The 21,823-nt window shown below is 49.7% G+C and overlaps 2 protein-coding genes across 9 annotated transcripts in view; one reads left to right on the top strand and one right to left on the bottom strand.

Annotated features, from left to right (window-relative positions):
* The first annotated feature begins 615 nt into the window (after window positions 1–615).
* TIMM22 (translocase of inner mitochondrial membrane 22) lies at window positions 616–5,494 on the top strand. The gene is made up of 4 exons (XM_077165435.1): window positions 616–914; window positions 2,807–3,003; window positions 3,490–3,562; window positions 4,950–5,494. The coding sequence occupies exons 1-4, from the start codon at window positions 677–679 to the stop codon at window positions 5,024–5,026; spliced, it is 585 nt and encodes a 194-aa protein (XP_077021550.1). The 5' UTR covers window positions 616–676; the 3' UTR covers window positions 5,027–5,494.
* Window positions 5,495–7,858: 2,364 nt separating this feature from the next.
* Window positions 7,859–21,823, bottom strand: part of ABR (ABR activator of RhoGEF and GTPase) — a 255,696-nt gene continuing 241,731 nt past the window's right edge. For all 8 annotated transcript variants that reach the window (XM_077165429.1, XM_077165427.1, XM_077165432.1 and 5 more), the window contains 7 exons: window positions 16,725–16,784; window positions 16,371–16,480; window positions 15,533–15,672; window positions 14,404–14,538; window positions 13,399–13,504; window positions 11,209–11,356; window positions 7,859–10,557 (listed from right to left, as the gene is read on the bottom strand). In XM_077165429.1, coding sequence (XP_077021544.1) covers window positions 10,468–10,557; window positions 11,209–11,356; window positions 13,399–13,504; window positions 14,404–14,538; window positions 15,533–15,672; window positions 16,371–16,480; window positions 16,725–16,784 — 789 coding nt within the window. In that variant the 3' untranslated portion in view covers window positions 7,859–10,467. The remainder of the gene's footprint in view (window positions 10,558–11,208; window positions 11,357–13,398; window positions 13,505–14,403; window positions 14,539–15,532; window positions 15,673–16,370; window positions 16,481–16,724; window positions 16,785–21,823) is intronic.

Below are 21,823 nucleotides of genomic sequence, written 5' to 3'. Positions count from 1 at the left end.
CATTGGGTCAGGGTCTCACCCACCCTGAAAACACACGCCAGGCTAGCTTCGCTGCAGTCAAGTCTTGACCCCTTCTCTCTCCTCAAAGGCTGTATTATTGAACAAAACTACATTTGTAACGCTTTTATTTTAAAAAGCATCTTTAAGTAAACTCGCTTATATCTCCCAACACTCGCAAGGAATCTAAGACATCACCTCACCCGTGAGGCTGGAAGCGCAGAAGCGAAGCGCGCACCCTCTGCCGACGCCCCAGCACGCTGCAGCCTCACGGGCGCGTACGGTTCCTCGCCCTCCCGGCAGGGGCCCCACAGGCGGCCAAGGAGTGCGCGTGCGCGCGAGGCTTCGTGGGACACAGGTTCAGGTTAGGACTACAAATCCCAATAGCCGCCGCGGCGATGAGCGCACTTCGTGCTGAAGCTGAATCTTGTTTGTCCGCACCATTGGGAATGCGGCATAAGCCTGATTCAGTTTGTAAAAGAGGTTTTTGGGAAACAGGATAGATCTTCCACCAGGTGTGCAAAAAGGGAGTTTTGCTTCCCCAGCGTTCCCTAGTAGGTGGTCTCTGTGGCGAATCTGCTGTTATGGTACTGTGGCTAGGCGTTCAGGAATCCGAGGTGACTCTTGTAGAATCTGCTGTGGGAAGAAAGACGCTGGGGTTGCTTAGGCAGCGACTGTCATGGCAGCGGCTACCTCCAACACCCCGGCCTCCGCGCCGGATGCGTCTAGTTCAGCCGAAGCCCCGCTGCAGTACAGTCTTCTTTTGCAATACTTGGTGGGTGACAAGCGTCAGCCCCGGCTCCTGGAACCTGGTAGTCTGGGCGGGATTCCGAGTCCGGCCAAGAGTGACGAGCAGAAGATGATTGAGAAGGCGATGGAAAGCTGCGCCTTCAAGGCAGCACTGGCCTGCGTGGGAGGTGAGGCGAGGCGAGTGGGTCCTCTGGGAGGTTGTGGGCTTGGCCGGCGGCCGTGGTCTCTGCCAACAAGACCACGCGCCTGGAAGGCGAAGAATCTGTGGGCCACACCCCTGGCCTGTTCATTGAACTCGGGCAAAGCCTCGCCTGTCTTTGAGGTTAGCTTTCCCTGTGGAAATTGGATTAGAGAATCAGTACTATCGGCTGGGCCTGGAGATTACAAAATGGCTTGTTTTTTCATTCATTCGTTCATTCACTTAAGTTATTCACTCGACAGTTGTCACTGAGCAGATATCACGTGCTACGGTGGTGATACAGGGTGAAAGAGGCAGGAGCCTTGGGTTCACGAAGTTTGCCGTGTAATATGTAGAGTTCTCCTATATATATTGAGAAGGAGCCTGGCGGAAGAGTGTTGCACACATAGGGAACAGCAAGTGCACAGGTCTCTAAGGCAGGAACTAGCTTGAGGTTTGAAAAACAGAAAGGCCAGGGTCACTAAACAAAGGTTAGGAAGTGGTGGGGGTGGGGGAGCTGGACTTGGCTTTAAAAACAACCTTTTGAAGATTTGAGAATGCACAGTATTTCTCTTGTGCAAGATAAAGAGTTTGAACACATTTGCAGATGAGCTTAAATCTCACTGAGAATGAAAGACATGGAAGAAACTAATAAAGTGAATGTGCAAATGTGAAGTATATTAGAAAGAAGGGAGAGATCTTTTTTAGTTGGGGAAAGATGCAAGAAGAGATAAGACTGGAGCTGTATCTTGAAGAATTGAGGAAATACAGGTAGACAAAGGAAAGAGAAAAGTCATTTCAAGTTGGAAGTAGTAGGGAGGATTCACACTTACTACTTGTAGGCATTAGGGCAGCAACTGATGCTTTTTTAGGAGGCTAACAAGTGGGCATCAACAAGCGTGATAAATCAGGATGGGGTGTGGTGAAGAAAGGTTTGTGGATAGGATAACAATGCAGGAAGTTTGCTAGACTGAAGCTCCATTTTTTTCTGAGATCAGACAAGATCAGGTGCTTTCAGGGTGGTATGGCCATAGACTCTATGGCCCTTTAAAGTGACAGAGGGCCTAGACTAGGATAATAACTAGACATAGACAGAGATGAACATATTTGAAAAGCTAGGAAAAAAGATTTTGCCCCATTTGGTGACTGACTAGTTGTATGGAGAAGCAAAGCAGTTGGGCATGCTCCTCAAGTTTGGAATGGGGATAACTGGAAAGAAGTCACCTTAAGCAGAAAAGTCTGGAGAGAAGGTGGCCGTGATTTCATTGAACATCCTCTTGGGGTGATGAGAGAATGTCCATATGGAAATGCCCAGCATGCTCAGATGCGGAGAACAGTGTGGGTTTTGCCATTTGGTAACTGTGTAATCTTGGGGAGATTGCTTAATCTCTCTGAGCCTTAGTTTCTTCATCTATAGGAAAGAGAAAATAATAGTATTTAACTCATGGGATTATATAAAGAGTAAATGAAGCAATGACCATTACCAAATGCTTATTATGAATGTTGCCCTTGTCAAGAGAATTATTTGCAAAAGTTGATAGCTAAACTTGAGGATGAGTGAGTTACATATAAGAGAGAATGTACAGAGGGAACAGAGGGTTAAAGGCAGAATCTTGAAGCATGTTAGGAAATGAAAGGGGGAAGAAATTCAGTATGAGACAGAAGAAACAGTCAACAAGATAGACCCCAGGTGTGTAATGTGGAAACCAGGAAGAGGAGAGTTTGAGTGGCAGAAGGGAGAAGTGTCAGTCATGTTTCACTGGTGGCCACCCAAGAGGTTGTCTTGGAGTATGACTGTAGTACAGTAATCCAGAAAAGATGTCAAAGAAATCCTAATCTCTGTGTGTGTGGTGGTATTTGTTTTTTTGTTTTGTTTTTTAGGATTCGTCTTGGGAGGTGCATTTGGGGTGTTCACCGCTGGCATTGATACCAATGTGGGCTTTGATCCTAAGGATCCCTACCGTACGCCAACTGCAAAAGAAGTTCTTAAAGACATGGGGCAGAGAGGAATGTCCTATGCCAAAAACTTTGCCATTGTGGGCGCCATGTTTTCTTGCACTGAGTGTTTGGTAGAATCTGTAAGTGTGTCTGCACTTTGAGAAATGCTTGTCTGCTTCCATCTCGAGGCTTAAAGAAAAAAGACTCTGTTATTACTAGAAAGCAGATCAGAAATGTCAGACACTTGCTAGGTTGAGCTTCCATTTAATAGTCCCTAATATAAACTTTTTTAGGGTGTGAGTTTATGATATGGGCTTGCATTATTTTTGTTTCTTTAAGTAGGCTAGAAGTTGGTTAATGATTTTAAATACAAGTCTTATTGGGGCAACTTGAGAAATTATTTTATTGCTTCTCACATGCTGCAGTTGGTTTTAGTGCTCTGGTGCCACCTGCAGGAAGCATCTGTGAACACATTCAAATTTTAGGAACTATGATTTGGAAAGAGCAAAAGATTAGATTTTCTTTGGGGAGGGACTGACTTAGGAAGCCAGAAACCCTGTGTGTTTTTCCTTAATCATCTTGTCTAGCTGTGCCTTTGGCTCTAAACTGCCCTTCTCAACCCACAGTACCGGGGAAAATCAGATTGGAAGAACAGTGTCATTAGTGGTTGCATTACTGGAGGAGCCATTGGTTTCAGAGGTTAGTAAACAACTCTTGAATGGTTTTGCTTTGTGGCCTTGGATAATGTTCTGAAGTCAACATTTCCAAATGTATGAGTGTTCCAGGGACAGCTCAATGCATGTTGGACACTTGATATTCTTCCCTTCTGATAAATAAATCATGTTCATTTCTGTGTTAACTCAATTTTGGAAGTTTGTTAGTATCTAGATCAGGGATTCTCCTCTTTGGCCTGTTGACATTTTGGATTGCATAAATCTTTGCGGTTAGGGGCTATTCTGTGTATTGTAAGATGTTCAGCACCTACCAGATGCCAGTAATAACCGTTCGATTGTGAGAACCAATATGTCTTCATCCAGACATTGCTACATGTCCCCTTGGGAGGCAAAAATTTCACCCACATATTGAGAGCCACAGATCTACCTCAGAAAAAAAAGATCTGCTGTCATATTGAAAATATAGAAGATACGAGGAAGAATTTCCTCACAATGAGTAATCACTGGCATGGGTTGATATTCAGGATATTATGGAAACATAGCTAGGTCCCATTCAGCCTTCGGTAGCCCATTTGTCCACTAAGGTTCTGTTGAATTTCAGTTCCATGAGTTTCAAATACTTAAACATTTTCCTTAATAATACTATACAATTGTTTTAATTTTGTGTGTATGTTATTAAGGTAGTATCTTTGGGGGATTGAGTATTTTTAATTTCTGTGTGTTGAAAACCAAATATAGGTATTCTAGAAATGTTAAATTATTCAAGTGTAAACAAGGAAAGAAACCAATTTCCAACCACTTCTCCCTGTTAGCATCTGCATCAAGAGTTTGTAGTGTTGGGACTCAGTGCCTTGACTTTCCATAGAAGAAGTATCCATTGCTGGGTCACAGACTCAGAGCGAAAAGCGCTGTCTCATCATCTGAGAGCCAGGATTATTTATCATTAAAACCTGCTTTTTGTCCTCAAACAGCTATTTATGATTATAACATCTCCTTTGGTCTTCCCATCACTCAGCTTTGTCAGGGCCTCTTTGAAACGCTCAGCTCCCTCCAGTACTGCTTTGATCACCTTCCCAGGAATTTATAACATAAACAAATCAGGGTAAAAGACCATATGTTTTCATTTGATTCCAAGGGCTGGTTCTCTTAACCAGACTCATGCCTATAAGGGGCTATTTCCATGAGACAGGAGATATTGATTCTTTGGGATGAGAAAAGTCAAACGAATGTGCAGTTAAATAAATCAAGCTGAATTAGATGTTATATGTAATCTCATTGAACATCCATGGTAGGTGGGATGATTTGTAATACTTAAGTTGGTTTCCTTGCAGTTGTGGAGGTGCAGATTTTCGTGAATGTAGCCTGACCCAACAACTGTCACAAGTAATAAATCATTTCTATTTGCTTTACAGCTGGCTTAAAGGCTGGAGTCATTGGTTGTGGAGGTTTTGCTGCTTTCTCTGCTGCAATTGATTATTACCTACGATGAGACCCATTCCCTGTGGGGAAGGCTGACACCTACTCCGTATCAGAGCAGTCGAGAAGTTTCTGCACTGCTCCAGGGCACTTGCTTGAAAGACTGAAGGCATTTGTTTCCCTGTTTTAGTTGGTGCTGTGGGGGAGCTGCCTGGATAGGGTATGCCTCCAGCTTTCTGAGCAGCCACAGTCTGTGCTGCTGTTCCTGGTCTACAGCCAGAACTTTACAAGGGAGGGATGTGCTGTGACCAGAGTCTCTTGCTAGAGCAAGATCAGGAGATGATGTGTTGACTTTTAGGGATTAAGCTCCACAAAAGTTCAGTCCTGAGCACAGCTGGTGCTCTGGGTTGTTCGGTACTGTGGGGACAGGGGTGTCAGTGCTCTCTACCTATACCCAGGAAGGTGTTCTACCTTGGGACTCAGTGCATTCAGCCATTCTGCATATCTGGGCAGGGCAAAGTAAATTCATGCCATCCAACAATTCTGTCCTTTTGTGTAGTATCTGCTGTCCTTGTTATTATATATATTACAGTTTATAATTTTGTTTTGTTTTTTAATTTTCATGTTCCACAATTCGAAAATGGTCCAAAGATTGAGCACTGAAGGAAGGGAAAGAGTGCAACATCTCCTGAGAGGTACAAGGGTGTTAGAGTTTAGGTTTTGCAGAGAACTGTCACCATCACCCAGATTGGCCAGTGCCTGTCCCACCTGGAGCCCAGTTTAGCCATTTCCTAGGATACGGTGAAATTCCATGTGTAAGTTCTGCTGATTCTAAAGCCATCCTGTGGGCTGGCTGATAGGCATGCCTGCAGTCTGCTGAACCACATGCTGGTTTCTTGCCCTGACCACTGGGGTCAGGCCTGGCTCAAGGACACACATCAAAGGACTCTGCTGGCCTCATTCTGATGACTGAATCACAGCAGCTAATGGCTGAGAGCAGACATTGCTGGGGGCTGTTCACCACTGTTCTAGTTTGCTAGCTGCCGGAATGCAACACACCAGAGACAGATTGACTTTTAATAAAAGGGGATTTATTTTGTTAGTTTTTCAGAGGAAAGGCAGCTGACTTTCATCTGAGGTTCTTTCCTACGTAGGAAGGCACAGGGCGATCTCTGCTGGCCTTCTCTCCAGGCCTCTGGGTTCCAACAACTTTCCCCAGGGTGATTCCTTTCTGCATCTCCAAAGGCCTGGGCTGAGGTGAGATGAGGTATGCTGAGCTGCTTGGGCTGTGCTACGTTGCACTCTCTCATTTAAGCACCAGCCAATTAAGCCAAACATCATTTATTGCAGCAGGCACGCCTCCTAGCCCACTGCAGATGTAATCAGCAACAGATGAGGTTCACGTACCATTGGCTCATGTCCGCAGCAACAAAACTAGGTGCCTTCACCTGGCCAAGTTGACAACTGAATCTAACTACCACTATCCCTATTTCATTGTTTTTGTTTTGTTTTGAAATAGTGGTTTTAACTTGATGTAGTAGCCTTTTTTTTGATAACAGACATTCAGCCCCGTTGTGTGACATCGGCAGAAAATAGCCTTTTATGAATAGAATCAACTCCTGGTACTTCCTGACTTTAGCGTAGGCCCTGTAATTCTGGCGACCTTCTGTCTATTGTAATGGTTCTCCTTTTTTTTCTACTATATAATAATCCCTGTCTTTTCTTCTGTTGCTTTCTTCCCCCTTACCTATTCTTTCTTACCACACCCACCCTTAATCAGAATTCAGAGACTCGGCTTAAATGTCCAGGCATGGATGTGTGTATTTGTGAGTGATGATGTCAGACAAAAAAGCTGGTAACACCTTCCTCTGGCCATGCCTACTGTTTACTTTGGAATGTGAGCTAGCACCCAGGGCTCATGTCCTTCTATGATGAATTATATATATAATGCCCATCCCAGTCTCATGGCATGAGCTCCCACTGCTAGGCTGTTTGGAGCATTCCTAGGGCTCTAAGAACAAATTTAGGAATGTTTCCTGTACCATCTCTAAATAAATTGCTTATAAACACTTGGAGATCAAGTAGTCAGATACTCTTACCTGCCACTTGTTGAAGGGGTAGGCTGCCAGGATCTTCCACTAGCCAGTCTAGCATGTGGGATTGAGCACAGTAAAAATCTACCTACAGGAAGTGCTGTCCCTCACTACTGCCTTGGCAAGAATAGTCCTGGGGCTTTCAGTAGCCATCAGTTCAATAAATTGAGTATTGTCCACATTGGCTAGTCAAGAGATGAATAGTTTCCTGTTTTAGATGGCCAGGGAGCCAGGATGAGCTCATAAACCAAACACCAATTTTTAGAGACATCTGTTCCTGATTTCCAGAATAAAGTGTCCAATGGCGTAGGCTGGTGGAACCTACATTAACCCCACTGGCTTTCCTAAAGGAAGGCTGGGTCCTCTGGGATCCAACTTGTGCAATCAGCAGATGAGACCAAAAGACTGCTTCAAAGGCATGCCATTTCCAAGGAAAACGTAAACATAAAGTAAGATGCCTCTTCAGTGAACAATTTCCTGCCATCTCTCTGAAGCATATGGATGGCCAGATTCTGGGGCTGAGGGCAGGGGTGGCATTTACACTTCATGAGAGGAACTGTCACAGCAAATGCTGAAGGTGAGATCAGAACCCCTGGCTGGCGGTTAACCTGGAGGCCTTATGCAGAACAAGGAGAGGGGTTGGGCTCACCTCCCCCAAAACTCGGTCCTGTTCCCTGTAGGCTAAAGGGAGGGCTCAAGGGGGAGTTAACTAGGTAAACAGATTCCTGGAAGCTCACAGCTGTAAGTGTTAAATATTTAGATTGGTGGACTTCCCTGGACCTCTGAGAATACAAACATACATACCACAGGGCTGAGTTTTGTGCAAATGTTGGGACTTTGCATTTTTTTATTAATATTTTCCTCTCACGGTTTACATCAATTTATAATAATCTACATAAGTTGAAACAAAACATAGACCAAAAAAAAAATATCCTTACCAACTTATTAAAGTCAAATATTAACAGAGGGTCCCATCCTACCTGTATCAACAAAAACTCCTGGCAGCCCTCAGCCATGATCCAGCAAGGACAGGCATGCCTGGGATTCCTGTGGCCCATCTGCTGGGCTCCTTTGGGCACAGCCCACCCTGCTGGACACAGTGGCTGGAGTTTCTGGGCTGCTCAGTCCCTGTCTCAGGAGAACCCATGGGGCATTTCCTTGGTGCAGCTTAATCCAGGTCTGGTACCCACTGCTTCCCACTTGGGGTAGAATTTATAAATATTATGAGCCTTTTGCATTTCTCAGCCCTCCCAGCCTTCCTCCTGTTCTCACATTGCCTAAGCAAGTTTGAGGGCTGCAGAAACTACCTGATGTTGAGAAGCAAACATTCTTCTCTTTTTTTTTTACATTGGTTTTTGGGAGGTGGGAGGCAAGCATTTTGGACTGTTACTAGTCTCTAGTTCATTACTGTGAATCACTTTGGAAGCAAACGAGATTCCATGCCACACACCAACTCCTTAGTGCTGAGCAGATTCCAGGACTAGTGAGATGCCAGGATCTTTAGACCCAAGTAGCACTCTCACCTTCCTCTCTTATTCCAGGGAGCAGGGCTCCTTGCTAAGCTAACAGGCAGCTGGGAGGTCAGTATTTCCCTCTTCTTAGGCATCTTTTTCCTTCGATGTACACAAAATGTGTACCATTCTGCCCAAAATCTGAGCAGCAAATGTGACACGGATCAGAAAGGGCCCTAACTCTTCCCAAGCAAGCACTACAGCTTTAGGGCTGGCAACCTCTTCAAGACATGGACCTGAGTACAAGATGTGGCAGCTATTCTCCCTAATCCCGAGGGTCTAGAACCTACCTTCTTCTAGTAGGAGAGCCAGGGACTCTGCCGTCCCAGGCTAACAGCCACAGACGGGCAGCCACTGCTCAGATAGAAAACTGGCCTTGGGGGGGACATTGCTCACTCCTTTCCACTGCCAGGCAGTGAGTTTCGAATTTGGGATTGAACCTGCTGATCCCCTACTCTAGAGGAGCATGTCAGCAGGGACCCCTAGCAAAACCCATTCCCAAAGGAGGCAGGTGCCTCTGCTGCCTCATCTTTCCCTAGCTCTGGAGTTTCCCAGAGTTCACCCAGAAGGCTGCATCTAGGAGCTGGGGTGGATGGAAGCAGCACTAGGACAGCTGACCACTGCTAGATTGTGCCTTCCTTTCCAGTTCCTGAAGCTCACGTGGCAGGGAGCACTGCCCTGCAGCAGTGCTTGGCTGTGGAGAAAGTGTGTAATATCTAAGGCAAAAGTACCGAGAGGTACGCGAGGTGCCAGGTGAAGGCCTTGCCTCCTAGATGGAGCCTGTTTCCGGATACCTGCTTCAGGCATATTACTTGCCATCCAGGGAATCTGGCTCTACTAGCAAAGCCACCATAACTCCTTACTAAGAAGAGCTGCTTCTCCTACAACTGAAGATGCCCAGTGCTACATGGCAGTCTTCTGACTGTTCGGCCTGTTGTGTTTCCTCAGCAGACTGACTCTTCCAACTTCTGTTTCCCAGATTCTTTCCTGACTCTCTTGCTATCTTGATAGCAGGTCACTTGTCAGTCTTTACACTCAAGGGAGATAGAACACCAGGGAAAAAGAGAACTGAAAGCAGTAGAAGAAAAAACAGTCAAAGATGCCTCACGGGTAGTAGGCAGGAGACAGACTGGATAAACCCCAGAAATGGAGAGTCTAAGATGGAAAATTCCAGAAATCAGCTCTCCAGCTCTGTGCTAAGCTGGGGGTAGATGTGATTCTGTCTCCTTATCCAACATTTGCACAGGCCGCAAGGCAAAGCAGTGTGCTTCCACGGGCGCAGAGCAAGGAAAAGGTGGGAGCAGCAGCAGCGTCACGCCTGCCACCACTGCCACCGCACCCAGGGCCTCTTCAGGAGTTTCGAGGCGATGGAGCAAAAACTGAGGCTGTGCACGCATGCGGGGAGGCTGGGAGGGAGGAGTGGGTGGAGGAAAACCCAGGGGAGACTGCCAGGAGACTGCAGTCTGGGCACAGGGCCAAGAGAGGCTAAGCTGGCGACAGTTACACACAGCAAAATGAAAGCCCTTGCACTGGACTCAGAAGGAAAGAAAGTGGTGGAGGAAATGAAAGAACAAAGCAGGATGTCTGTGCACCCGGACCGGGTTGGTCACTACCTTTTCTGCATGACAAATATACATAAAACAGTTCCCGAACGGCACGGAGCATTAGACGCAACTAGAGATACAGAGGGCAGGAGCCTGGGGGGTGGCAGCGAGGGCTGGGAGCCGGATGGGCTGGCTTTGTACAGGGTAGCACAAAAGATGCACATATTCCAGTTCTTGGAAATCTGCTTCCTTTGTCATATGGCCTCCTGGGTTTGGGAGTTCTCTTGCAGTCTTTCAAGTCTGTGTTGGGCCCCCCGACTGGAGAGGCTGGCTCTGGCCACCCTCCACAGCTGCCCTTGCCTCAGGCTACACATCGGTGGAGAAGTACAGTGTGTTCCGCTTCAACTCTGCGAAGGAAATGGGAGGGTGCTGCAGATAGTAGAGGAGGACCTGGACCTGTGGGGAAAGAGGGGAAACTGAGGTTGGGTTCTTGTCCTCTCCTCCTTTGCTCTGTTGAGAAGCACCCATTCTTGGACCATGGGCAAATCTTCATTATTCCTCCAACTCCTCATCCCAAGCTGGTCTGGCCACCTCCCCTTCCTTGGAAGCCCAGAGTCTGACCAGCTGGCAGTAGAGGGCGCTGTGGGGCACAGAGTGGGGAAGCCTGGTGCAGCTTCCTAAGCTTAAGTTATAAATTCCCTGCCTGATTCTGAGGTTGGCTTTGGATTTGCCTTGGCAGCCTTGCCCCAAACTGGACCCTGTTCCTGGTCCTGTAAGGATCCCAGGGAAGCTTCCTGACCCCAGAAGCAATCCCAGAACTTCCATGCATGAAGCCTCAAAATTTTTCCTATACTCCTGGGCTTGCTTGTTGAGACTCAGGCACTCCTGGCAATACAGCAGCCCCCAAGACACATGCTCCAGATTCCTTGTCTGGGAGGGGCAGGACTGTCCATAGCCCCGCCCTTGGTGACAAGCTACAGACTATCAAACCAGCTGCTCAGGAGGGGTGGGATGTGGGGACTCTGAGCTGTTCTCTCTCCACCCCTGATGGGGGCTTGGCTCACCCATCCAACCGTCCCAACACACTGTTTGTTAGCATAGCACTACCTGCGCCATGACATCATGGGACCAGATATCTGCAGCTGACGTGAGGTGTGCTTTGCTCTCCACTTCTGAGGGTCTCAGTAACGTGGGGCCAAACACAGTAGCCAGATTATGAAGGGACATTTTGTTGATGGGTTCCTTTTCAGCAACCCTGAAAGGGAAGGGAAAGAAGGAAAAAAAATCACTTCTCCGCAGCCACTCTGAGCTTCCTGAGCAGGGGCACCAAGACGCCAGCTATGTCCCAATACACTCCCTTATCATCCCAGCTCCGGAAGAGAGAGACAGCAGGGCCCACAGCTCCTTAGAGATAATCATATTACTGTTCTAAGAGTGTTAGAACACTGTAACTCATCTTCATCACATCCTTGGAGAAAAGTATTATCATCCCCCTTTCATAAACGGGGAAACTAAAGTACAGAGAGGTTAAGTGAGGTTGCCCAAGGCCACACAGCTGGAATCTGGACCCAGGCAGTTATGCTTCCAGATTCCATACTGTTAACCACTCTGCTGTTTACCCACAATTAGCAGTCTTGTGCTAGGCAGCCTGGAGGAATAGGCATCATGGGTGGGGCAGGGGGAGGAGGAGGAGGGGAGGGAGAGCTTCAGCTTAGGCAATTGGTGCTAACTAGACTCGAGGCTCCGCCTGCAGTGATGTGGCAGGAGCAACCCTAACCCCGGAGCTGTCCTCCTGCCCCTTTCCCGAAGGGTCTGCCTTATAGAAGGACCCCCAGAGTTGCCTCCCTTTGGAGCCTGCTCCTGCTACACTTAGGCCAGATGCTTGGTCGCTGAGCAACAGGCAGGAGCTGCCTTCTGAGGCTAGGGTCCAGGCAGGCCCAGAATAGTAAACAGGTCAGAGAGGCTCTGGGCCTCCCCTAGTGCTAAGAAATGTTTCTGGGGCTGAGACCCACTTGCCCTGAACAGCACTCCTCACCCCACTCCCTACTGTGCTGTCATCCCAACCCTGCAGGCGGGAGCCCTGGCTGTACCCACTGACTGCTTTGGAAACAGGCAGACAAACATTGCCATGCCAGGAGGCAGCTGTGTGGCCTGCTGGCCCAGGGTGTGTGCACATGTATACACACACACACACACACACAGAGCCTGGGCAGGGGCCCAGATGTGGGAACAGACTGCCCAGTTCCCAGGGTGGAAAACCTAATGAATTTTCCTTTCCCACTCCATCTGTGTGTCACCCCACCTCCCTCCAACACCCGCCACACTATTTGGGATTTGGTTGGGGGTTCGGTCCTGGCCAAACCAGTGGGAAATGTGTCTCATAATGGGAAAAACAAGATACCAGCCCCAGCCACTTCCAGGACTACTCCCCTCCCTAGCTGGCCTGGCTGGGCCTGAGGCCTGGTAGGACCGAGCCACAAAAGCAGTCTCTCCCCACAGCCCCCCTCAGCTTCTCTGGTCCTGGGTGGCAAGCAGATTTCCTCCCCCCTCATGCCCAGTCCTGGGCTCAAAAGTGAGAGGCAAGGACGCTTTCAGGTCTCTATTTCAATTCTGAACTTTGCATAAGGCCTCAACTTGAGCAATTCTTCCTTGGACTCAAGTGTGCAGTTGAGTGGGGTGGGGAAGGTGCGGATAGGGGGTGAGAAGGGCCTTAGTTTAGGATTTGAGAGATGTGGGTTCTAGGGTCAGACCTGCTGCTGACCTGAGCACACCCTTACTGGTCTAGGGAACTGTTTCCCTACCATTTAAATGAGGTATACGTCTAGAGCTGTGGGTTTCAAATTTGTTTGACCATGATTCACAACAAACACACTGTAACCCAGTACACCTCTGTGTAATCTGACAACTAACACCACCATGCTTACTGCTTGCAGTAATGTCTCTTTCGTTAAAAAAAAAACTTGACTGAATGAACCACTGATAGGGTGGGACCCACTGCTGTAAAAACCCGTGTTATAGTGCTTGTCTTTAGCCCTGCCATTCTAAACATTCTATGGCCAGTATTGGAGATTGCTGTGAAAACCCAAATATTTTGCAAAAGTGAAGAACTGGAGTGGGAGAATTTGAAAAGCAAATGCTCACCTTGCTATGGATGGTCCAACAGAGGCCAAGCCCATGAGGCAGAGGGAGGAGGTTGAGTCCCACAGCAATATCCATCCACCCTGCTGGGATCTGTTCTGGGGTCCCCGTCTCCCCTGGACGGAGTCCCTCTCTAAGCTGCCCCTGGGGCCCTGTTACCTTTTCAAGTGATCCAGCAGGAAGAGGAAGGTGATGAGGTTGGGGTCGGGCAGGGAGCGGAGAAGGTGCATCATGCAGTTTTCCTTGGCAGCAGGGTCTGACAGGGCTGGGGGGAGAGAAGGGGCTAGGGTGGAGTTTGGCTCCTGGGGTGTGGTCTGGGGGTTCACAGCCCTTCGCCGGGCCCCCGAGGTCACAAGGCTGTGGGTCTGTAAGGGAGGGGCCCTCAGGGAAGAACCTGTGGTAGCAGGTATATCATCTAAAAGGCTGGTTGGTGGGCTGGGGTGGGAGGTAGACTCCCTTCCTTCCCCTCACTGCACACACAGGCTTTTGCCACTGGGCCATTCCCTGACCCTGGTTTGCAAGGTTACATTTGAGACAAAGATGTCATATGTTGTCAACGGTTTTTGCTCTTAACCACCTCTGCTGCTGGAGCATGGGTGTGAGCAGACTTCCACAGGGCTCCTCGTTCCCCATGGTGGCTGAAGTCCTGCTCTTCTCCGGGAGGGACACACCCAGGCCCAGATTTGGGCCCAGATAGGTGGAGGCAGGAACCTGGCTGGCCAGGCCCTTGACTTCCTGCTCCAGCTATGGCCTAAGTGAAGAGTTGAGGCAGGGCCCTTCTGGAAGGATCAACACAGACCACCTCAAGTCCCTCTCCCTCTAACCAGGCTCCCCCTTGGCTCTGGGTTGCCAGCCCCTGACCACCCTCAGGACAGTTTTCCCTGGATACCAGAGTTCCAGACAAGGAAGTCAGTGTCCAAGTAGCAAGCACCAAGGGCAGCCCATAAGGACCGGGACGGGAGAGAGGCAGGTGAGAGAGGGGCTGGGCTCTGGATCAGCTCCTAGCAGCCCCGCCTCATCCTCTGAGGCCCAAGACCACGTGGCCCTGGCACCCCGGGCAGGTCAGTGAGCAGGGGAGGCCACAGTCTTCTCTTGCTCATTACTTTGCTGGTCAAGGAGGCCTGGCTCAGCAACTCCTCACCACAGGATGCCTGGGGGTCTCACCGATGCCCTCCATAAAGGCGGGGTAAAGCCGGTCTGTGAGGAGGGGCTCGGGCAGCTCCCGGAAGTAGAGCTTGAGGGTGCCAGCGATGGCGTTGATGTCCATGTCGCTCAGCATCAGCAGAATGTCCTTGTTGTCTGCAGGACAACACGCAGTCGGGTGCCCACACGAGCCTCATGATCACCCCTCTCCTGCAACCCCCAACCGGGCAGGTGGCCCTATGCCACCCCCTACACACATCCTGAGACCACCGGCCCACTTGGTCTCAGGTTTTAGACTCCCCAAAAAAGGTAAGATATAGGTGATGCCCATGGGGTGTCTGTGATTTGGCCCTGTGGGGAGGGAATGAAGTACCATCATCCACATTTATAGCACGTGGCATGCACCTCCCTCCAGAAAGGACTCTCCCCACCACCAGGCCCCTCTCAGGAAGGCACTGCACATTTTTTTACACTTAAAATCATGTTCCAGCAGAGCCTCAGCTTCCAGGCCACACAGAGGGGCCATGCCCCAGCAGCCTCCACCCCCGTCCTGTCCTCGGCCCCAGGTTCCCGCACCATGCCTGCTTGGCAGCTGCCCAGGAGCACCCCCCAGAGCCACCAGCTATGCCCTGCTCTCAGTTCCCCACAGAATCATCACCCACCCAGGTTTCCTGAATCCTGGGTGCTCAATGCTCTGCAGCATGAGCCAGCTGGAGAGGATGGGGCGCAAAGAAGAAATAGAAGTCAGCCCCACCTTGTACAGTCAATGCTAGAGGCAGAACTGACCCTCCCAAAGGACACTCAGAGCCCCAGAGACAGCCAGGAGGGAGCCTGAGCTGTCTAGTCCAGGCTTACAGCTCTCTAACTTCTCTCTAGCCTAGTAGGTACCCAGGAATTAGCAAGAAAGACTGTGAAATCAGAAAGATCTGAGTTTAAATCCAGCCTCAACACGTACAAGCTAATCCTGGGCAAGTGACTTGGGCCCACTGAGCCTCCATTTCCTTATCTATGGCAATGGATAAGAAACTGGAGGGGAGGGGCAGAACAGGGGAACATGTAGTGTGCCACACTGGACAGCAGGCCACGGACTGAGGCGAGCCTGCTTGGCCACGTCCTCCCGCCACCACCTGGCTGGGCCTCGCAGACTCACTGGCATCAAAGACGGCCTTCAGCGCCTGGATGTCTGTGGCCACCCCTGATATCCGATAGATGCCAACCTCCTCGATGCCCCTCTTCTCCACCTCTTCCACACACTGCCGGACGATGTAGGGCACCTTGGAGCGCTCCCGCCTGTGGTGGGGAGAGGGGAGGTGACAGGAAAGGTGAAGGGATGTCTCCCTATGCAGCTGAACTGGAGCGCCCCTGCCAATGGACATACCTTGACCTTGGGGACACTAGGCTCTGGGATCAGGGGGAGAGGGAAGGAAAAGGCCGAGAGGCCACACCATCCCCACCGAGGGCTACGTGCTGAGGGCCAGGGAAGGGGAAGGCAGGAGAAAGCTGAGAGAGGGAAACAGTGTCCTCCTAGAGAAGGGATTTCAGATTCAAATGCTTCTGGGGGTCTGGAAGGTAGGTGAAGTCCAGGGGACAAAGGGAATGGTGGGGGAAGGGGACTGGTGAACTGAAGGACACATACCCTTTCTAGAGGGACAGCCCCACCGGGCATTCTAGCCCATGGGTGCCAAGTCAAAATGTGGGCCTACAATTGTCAAATGTTCCCATTTATATTACAAGAAGCTTACAGCCTGGGATTTTCCCATGAAATCTGCCCAAGATTAAAGGTGTTAACGTTGGCTCACTTATTTCTAAAGCACTGTAGGAGCCACACACCTCTGTGGGCTACTTATGGCCTCCAGGCTGGCCATTTGTAATGAGTGACCTGGAGGGTGACTGATGAGGTGCTGGATATGAGCGGAGACGGCCGGAAGGCAGGGATGGTGGGGCCCAGGGCACTGGTCCCACACTCAGAGCCCAGAAGCAGCACCTACTTGGTCACCACGCTGATCTTCACACCAAAGACGCCGGTCTGCTTTTTGGATGGGGTCCTCTTGAGGCTCATATCTCGGCTGGTGAATTTCATGGAGAATTCCACTTTGATCTGGCAGGCATAAGTCCCCCAGGGCATGAGGGCTGGAGAAGTGCCCCCCCAAACATAAGGATCATTCCCCTTCCCCGGAGCTGCAGACCAAAGGCTCCCTCTCGCACCCAGGGCTCCCTGAGCCGCCCACAGATGGGAGTGTGGGGAGTGTGGGCCGAGGAAAGGGACGAGGGGCTGGGCTGAGGGAGGCAGGGGCAGGGCTGCCCACCCACAGCGCAGAAACCTCCTGCCCCTCCAGGCTTACCCCATTCATCTCGATCACGTCCGTGTGCCAGTTCTTGGTTTCTACAGTTTGTGGGTCCAACTGCAGAGAAAGAGAGAATGTGAGTGAGAGATGACAACTCAGAGACCAAGCAACACATAAGTCAAGGGCCATCTTACAGGCTAACGGTCAGCAAGAGCCCAGGCCTGAAGCTATCTGCAGCCCCCAGCGCCTCCTGCCCTGGTGAAGGGAGGTGCTCACGTGGGCCCCCCTGCAGATACAGAGCACACTGTCCTGGGTGCTTTCACATCACACCTTCTTTTCTCCTGACTGCCACCCTGGGAAACAGGCATCATCACCCCACTTTACAGAAGCAGAAGCTGAGGTTCACAAAAGTTGGAGCCATCAGGAGGTTCCTGGAAACGTGCTAGGTGTATGGGAGGTGCTGAGGAGAAGGTAGTGCAAGGTAAGGTTTAAGAGCCTATTCTCAGAAGTCAGGTTGCCTGGGTCTGAATCCCTGCTCTGCCTCTCTCAGCTGTATGATCTTTGGCACATTTTAACCTAAGCCTCGTTTTCTTCCTCACCTATAAAATGCAGCCAGTAGCAGAATCCGCCTTATGGATTGTTGTGAGGATGCACCGAAATCACTTGGGTTAAGCAGTCACCCCCAAGTGAGCAAACTACTTTCTAGGGGAGGCCCCGGTGACTTAGGCTGGAGCCCTGTCAAGGGGGGGACCATGGGGAAGGTCAGGTGCACCCCTCACCTGGGACTGTACGGAATTCAGTTTCTCTAACTCAGTAGCCTTCAAACTGCTCTGCTTGTGCATCCACAAAATAATTCGGAAAAGCTATGCACACTCTGGCACATTTTTAGGTCGACATCTGAACATTTCCATGGCAAGTTTAAATATAATTTCTAGGATAATGTAAATATTGACATCTTAAAATAAAACTGTTACATCATCCTTTTAAATGCATTCACTAGAACCTAAATACCACAGCGATTTGATACCCATCATCCATTTAAAAAATACAAGAACAAGCTCTTCTTTCCCTTGCAGAAATCCCACATCATTCCTGTTTCTCCTTAAATTTATATTTCTATTCCAATTCTCCCCCAAAAAAGTTGCCCTAGTTTATATTTTTAAGTCTTTATTCATCACTCTATTAAATTTTGCTCCAATAAAAATATAAGCTGAAATTAAAATTTCCTGAGACCACAAGACACCCAAGGATTCAAAACATATTCCTGATTAGTTATCATAATGATTAGAAGTGCACAATTAAGAAATAAATCAATACATTACTTTAATAGTACAAGCACAAGGTAATATTTTATTGGAAATGCATCTCTTAATGAGATGGATATAGTCTTTTCTATCATTTTACTTCATAGATCTATATGAATGTCATTTTTTTGCTGGAGTGAAACAAGGTTCAGCATCAACTCTACTCATATTTCTTTGTTTTTAAAGACATAAGTGATGAAAGTCTTATTTAGGTGAGTAGATATGGCTGAGAAGATTTATTATAGCAATGGTATGTAATTCTTTAAACTCTTCCCACATTATTTGCCTTAAATCACATATATACCTATTATCAAGTTATTTTAAACCTTGACGGTATCATGTTAAGTGAAATAAGCCAGATATAAAGATGAATGTCATATGATCTCATGTATATGAAATAACTAGAATATGCAAATTCAGAGACAAAATAAATAATAGGTTACCAAGGGCAGGGATAAAAGAATGGGGAGTTACTGGTTAAAGGGTGTCGAGTTTCTCTTTTGGGGTGATGAAAAGTCTGGGTAACAGATGGTGGTGATGGCAGTAGCACAAACATTGTGAATGTAATTAGTATTACTGAATTATATACCTGTAAGTAGTTAAAATGGGAAATGTTATGTTACATATATGTTACTACAATACAAATTAAAAAAAAATTGTTTAAATTACTTTTAATGATCTTTCAGTGGATAATTAGGTCCTCTATCAGTTGTGTGGGAAACAAAGAACTAGAAACCATCTGACCTGGACACTCGAGTCAGTCATTTATTTTCTCAACATCACACCAACATTTCAAATGGCCCTGCTATTTGGCACCCAGGAGGTTCCAGCGGCCCTGAGCCTTTCCTCCATAGAGGGAGAGAAGTGATGGTTCTCAGGCAGGTCAACTTTTGCCAACCAGCACCTACACTACTTGAGGATCCGCAAGTGAACTTCCTTAAAACTCTCCCTGCCCTCCTACCCCTTGGAAAGCCTCAGGGTACCCCCAGGGTCTACAATCCACAGTTTGAACACCACCGTTCTAGCAAACCACATTTGCCACAGAGGGAAAAATGAGATCTGGGTCAGCCCAGGGTAGCTGTGCCCTGGGGTGGGGCTTCCTACGGGGCCAGTGAGTTTCCTTCTCGTGCCTTCTACCACCCATGCAGCCCACTGGGGTGGGGGGCGTGGGACCCAAGTCTGAGAGGTCTGGGTCTGCTGCTTGGCTGACTCTGGGCCCTGCATCTAGGCCAGCTGTGGCCCAGGCAGCCAGCAGCAGTGAGCTCCCCGACCAGAGAAGGGATGGAACTGAGAACACGAGTGGCAGGAGAGGAGTTTGGAGAGAACCAAGCTCCCCACGCCACCCCACCCCCACAAACACACAGGGTAGGTGGGCAGGAGCGACCAGCCGGATGCAGTCCCTGGTGGACTGCAGGGTGGGTACTCAGGCTCAAGGAGGCTGCAGATTAGCTGCTGGCCAGGCTGTGGCCCCAGGCTCTCTATTCCGGAAGGCGCCGAGGCCAAGTGTCCTCTAGATCCCAAAGGAAGCCCCAACTTTGGCCTCACTTTCTTGAAATCTCCCTCTCCTCTAAACTTCATTTTGTCCCAAATCCTCACTGGGCCCATTGTAGTTCCTTCACCCCACACCCTCGATCTGAAACACAAGGGCCTAAGCCTGCCCCCAGTTCTGTCCTCCAACAGCAGTCACACAGGGTAGGACACGGAGTGAGAGACCTAAAAGGCTCTCTGTGGACAGAAGGAGAGACTACTTGGGACATCTGGAGTGACCACCCCCTTTTAAAACAGGTCTCTCCAGGCATCAGCCCAAGCCTCAGGCCAATTCCACAGCCAAGCCCCTGGGAGAATTTCCTTAGTGCCTCTCCCCTGCCCCAGCTTCCCATGACCTGGCACATCCGGGCAGCCACCGGGCACTGAGCTAAGCAGACAACAAGGACATTCTGCTGATGCTGAGCGACATGGACATCAACCGCTGGCACCCTCGAGCTCTACTTCCGGGAGCTGCCCGAGCCCCTCCTCACAGACCGGCTTTACCCCGCCTTTATGGAGGGCATTGGTGAGACCCCCGGGCATCCTGTGGTGAGGAGTTGCTGAGCCAGGCCTCCTTGACCACCGAAGTAACGAGCAAGAGAAGACTGTGGCCTCCCCTGCTCATCGACCTGCCCGGGATGCCAGGGCCACGTGGCCTTGGGCCTTAGAGGATGAGGCGGGGCTGCTAGGAGCTGATCCAGAGCCCAGCCCCTCTCTCACCTGCCTCTCTCCCGTCCCGGTCCCTATGGGCTGCCCTTGGTGCTTGCTACTTGGACACTGACTTCCTTGTCTGGAACTCTGGTATCCAGGGAAAACTGTCCTAAGGGTGGTCAGGGGCTGGCAACCCAGAGCCAAGGGGGAGCCTGGTTAGAGGGAGAGGGACTTGAGGTGGTCTGTGTTGATCCTTCCAGAAGGGCCCTGCCTCAACTCTTTACCTAGGCCATAGATGGGGCAGGAAGTCAAGGGCCTGGCCAGCCAGGTTCCTGCCTCCACCTGTCTGTGCCAAAATCTGGGCCTGGGTGTGTCCCTCCCGGAGAAGAGCAGGACTTCAGCCACCATGGGGAACGAGGAGCCCTGTGGAAGTCTGCTCACACCCGTGCTCCAGCATCAGAGGTGGTTAAGAGAGACTCGAGTCCTGGACTGGAGTCTCGACAGAGCCAGGCAAGGAAAGTGCTAGGACTGGAAGTCAGACCAACCTGGGTCCAGATGTTCCCTCTTCCCCACCAGTGTGAAACTGGGCAAGGCACTTAACCTCCCTGAATCCCAATTGCCTCATGGGGGTGTCCAGACCTACCTCACAGGGTTGTTATGGCAAAAACAGCAACTGACATGTTTTGAGTTCCTCCTGTAAACCAGGCACCATGATAAACTCTTATGGCCCAGCATCTCCATTCACCATCATAACAAGCCTGTGAGGTTTTTAAGGAATAAACAACCTGCTCAGGGCCACACATTTAGGAAGTTGCAGCTGGGAGACAAAATCAAGTCTCCCTGACTCACCCACTGTGCTAACACTGCAAGATAACATGTCAAGTACCTAGCCTGGTGCCTGCACCTCTCCTGCACCAGCTACAAGGCCAGCTGCCACGGCCATTATTTACTTCGAAAGGAGACACTGGGCTCCTGGTGCATGGTTTGGCACCGTGGGCAGACCTGGGGTCTGGCAAGCCACCTCCGCTAGAGTCTTCTGTTCCCTGCCTCCCCACTGCTTCCATTTCAGCTGCCAACTAGCAACCCTACATTTTTCTGGGAGCATCGGAGACAGGAAAAGCAACTGATGATGCAAAGGCCCAGCTCTAGCTCTGCCTCTTCCTGAAAGTCTTCCTGGATAACCCCAAGCCATAGGAGCTCCTCTTCCCCTCTGCCGTCCTGCTGCATTAAGTTGGCTGTTGTTTTACATGCACTGTCCTCTCTAAGGCCAGGCCTGAATGAGGTGCAGCTTTCTGGCTTTTCTGTGCATCCCGCCACTGCCATTGTCCTGGTCCCCACTCAGACAGGCCTGCGCAGCCCCCAGCCCCCTGAAAATGAAGCTCTATCTTCCAGAAGGCCAGCAGCCTCCAGAAACCCAGTCTATTTCAGGATGTCATTTAAATACAGAAGAGGGAGGGTGAGGAGTGGAGAGGGACATGGGCACATTTTCCAGAAAAATGATGTTGCCTGAATTGCCGTGGCTATTTATAACCCCTGGGAAATGTGGACTCTGCTATTTCCTGATTAGATTAGTACTTGGGGCGGAGGAGCCAGTCCCTGGGATGTCTCCCAGTGCAGGGAGAACACCTGACAGCTCAGCCGCCAGACCCAGCACACAGGTGCCATCCACAGGTG

The sequence above is a fragment of the Tamandua tetradactyla genome, chromosome 6 (genome assembly GCF_023851605.1).
Source record: "Tamandua tetradactyla isolate mTamTet1 chromosome 6, mTamTet1.pri, whole genome shotgun sequence".
In the NCBI taxonomy this organism is placed as follows: Eukaryota; Metazoa; Chordata; class Mammalia; order Pilosa; family Myrmecophagidae; genus Tamandua; species Tamandua tetradactyla.
Note: the sequence above shows the minus strand (reverse complement) of the source record. Positions and strands in the feature narration are given on the sequence as shown.

What these genes read in the sequence shown, in the direction of transcription:
- TIMM22 (XM_077165435.1), top strand. Translation starts at nt 677, where the DNA reads ATGGCAGCGGCTACCTCCAACACCCCGGCCTCCGCGCCGGATGCGTCT. An exon ending in AGCACTGGCCTGCGTGGGAG is followed by an intron (nt 915 to 2,806) that starts GTGAGGCGAGGC and finishes TTTGTTTTTTAG; the next exon opens with GATTCGTCTTGGGAGGTGCA. An exon ending in CTGAGTGTTTGGTAGAATCT is followed by an intron (nt 3,004 to 3,489) that starts GTAAGTGTGTCT and finishes CTCAACCCACAG; the next exon opens with TACCGGGGAAAATCAGATTG.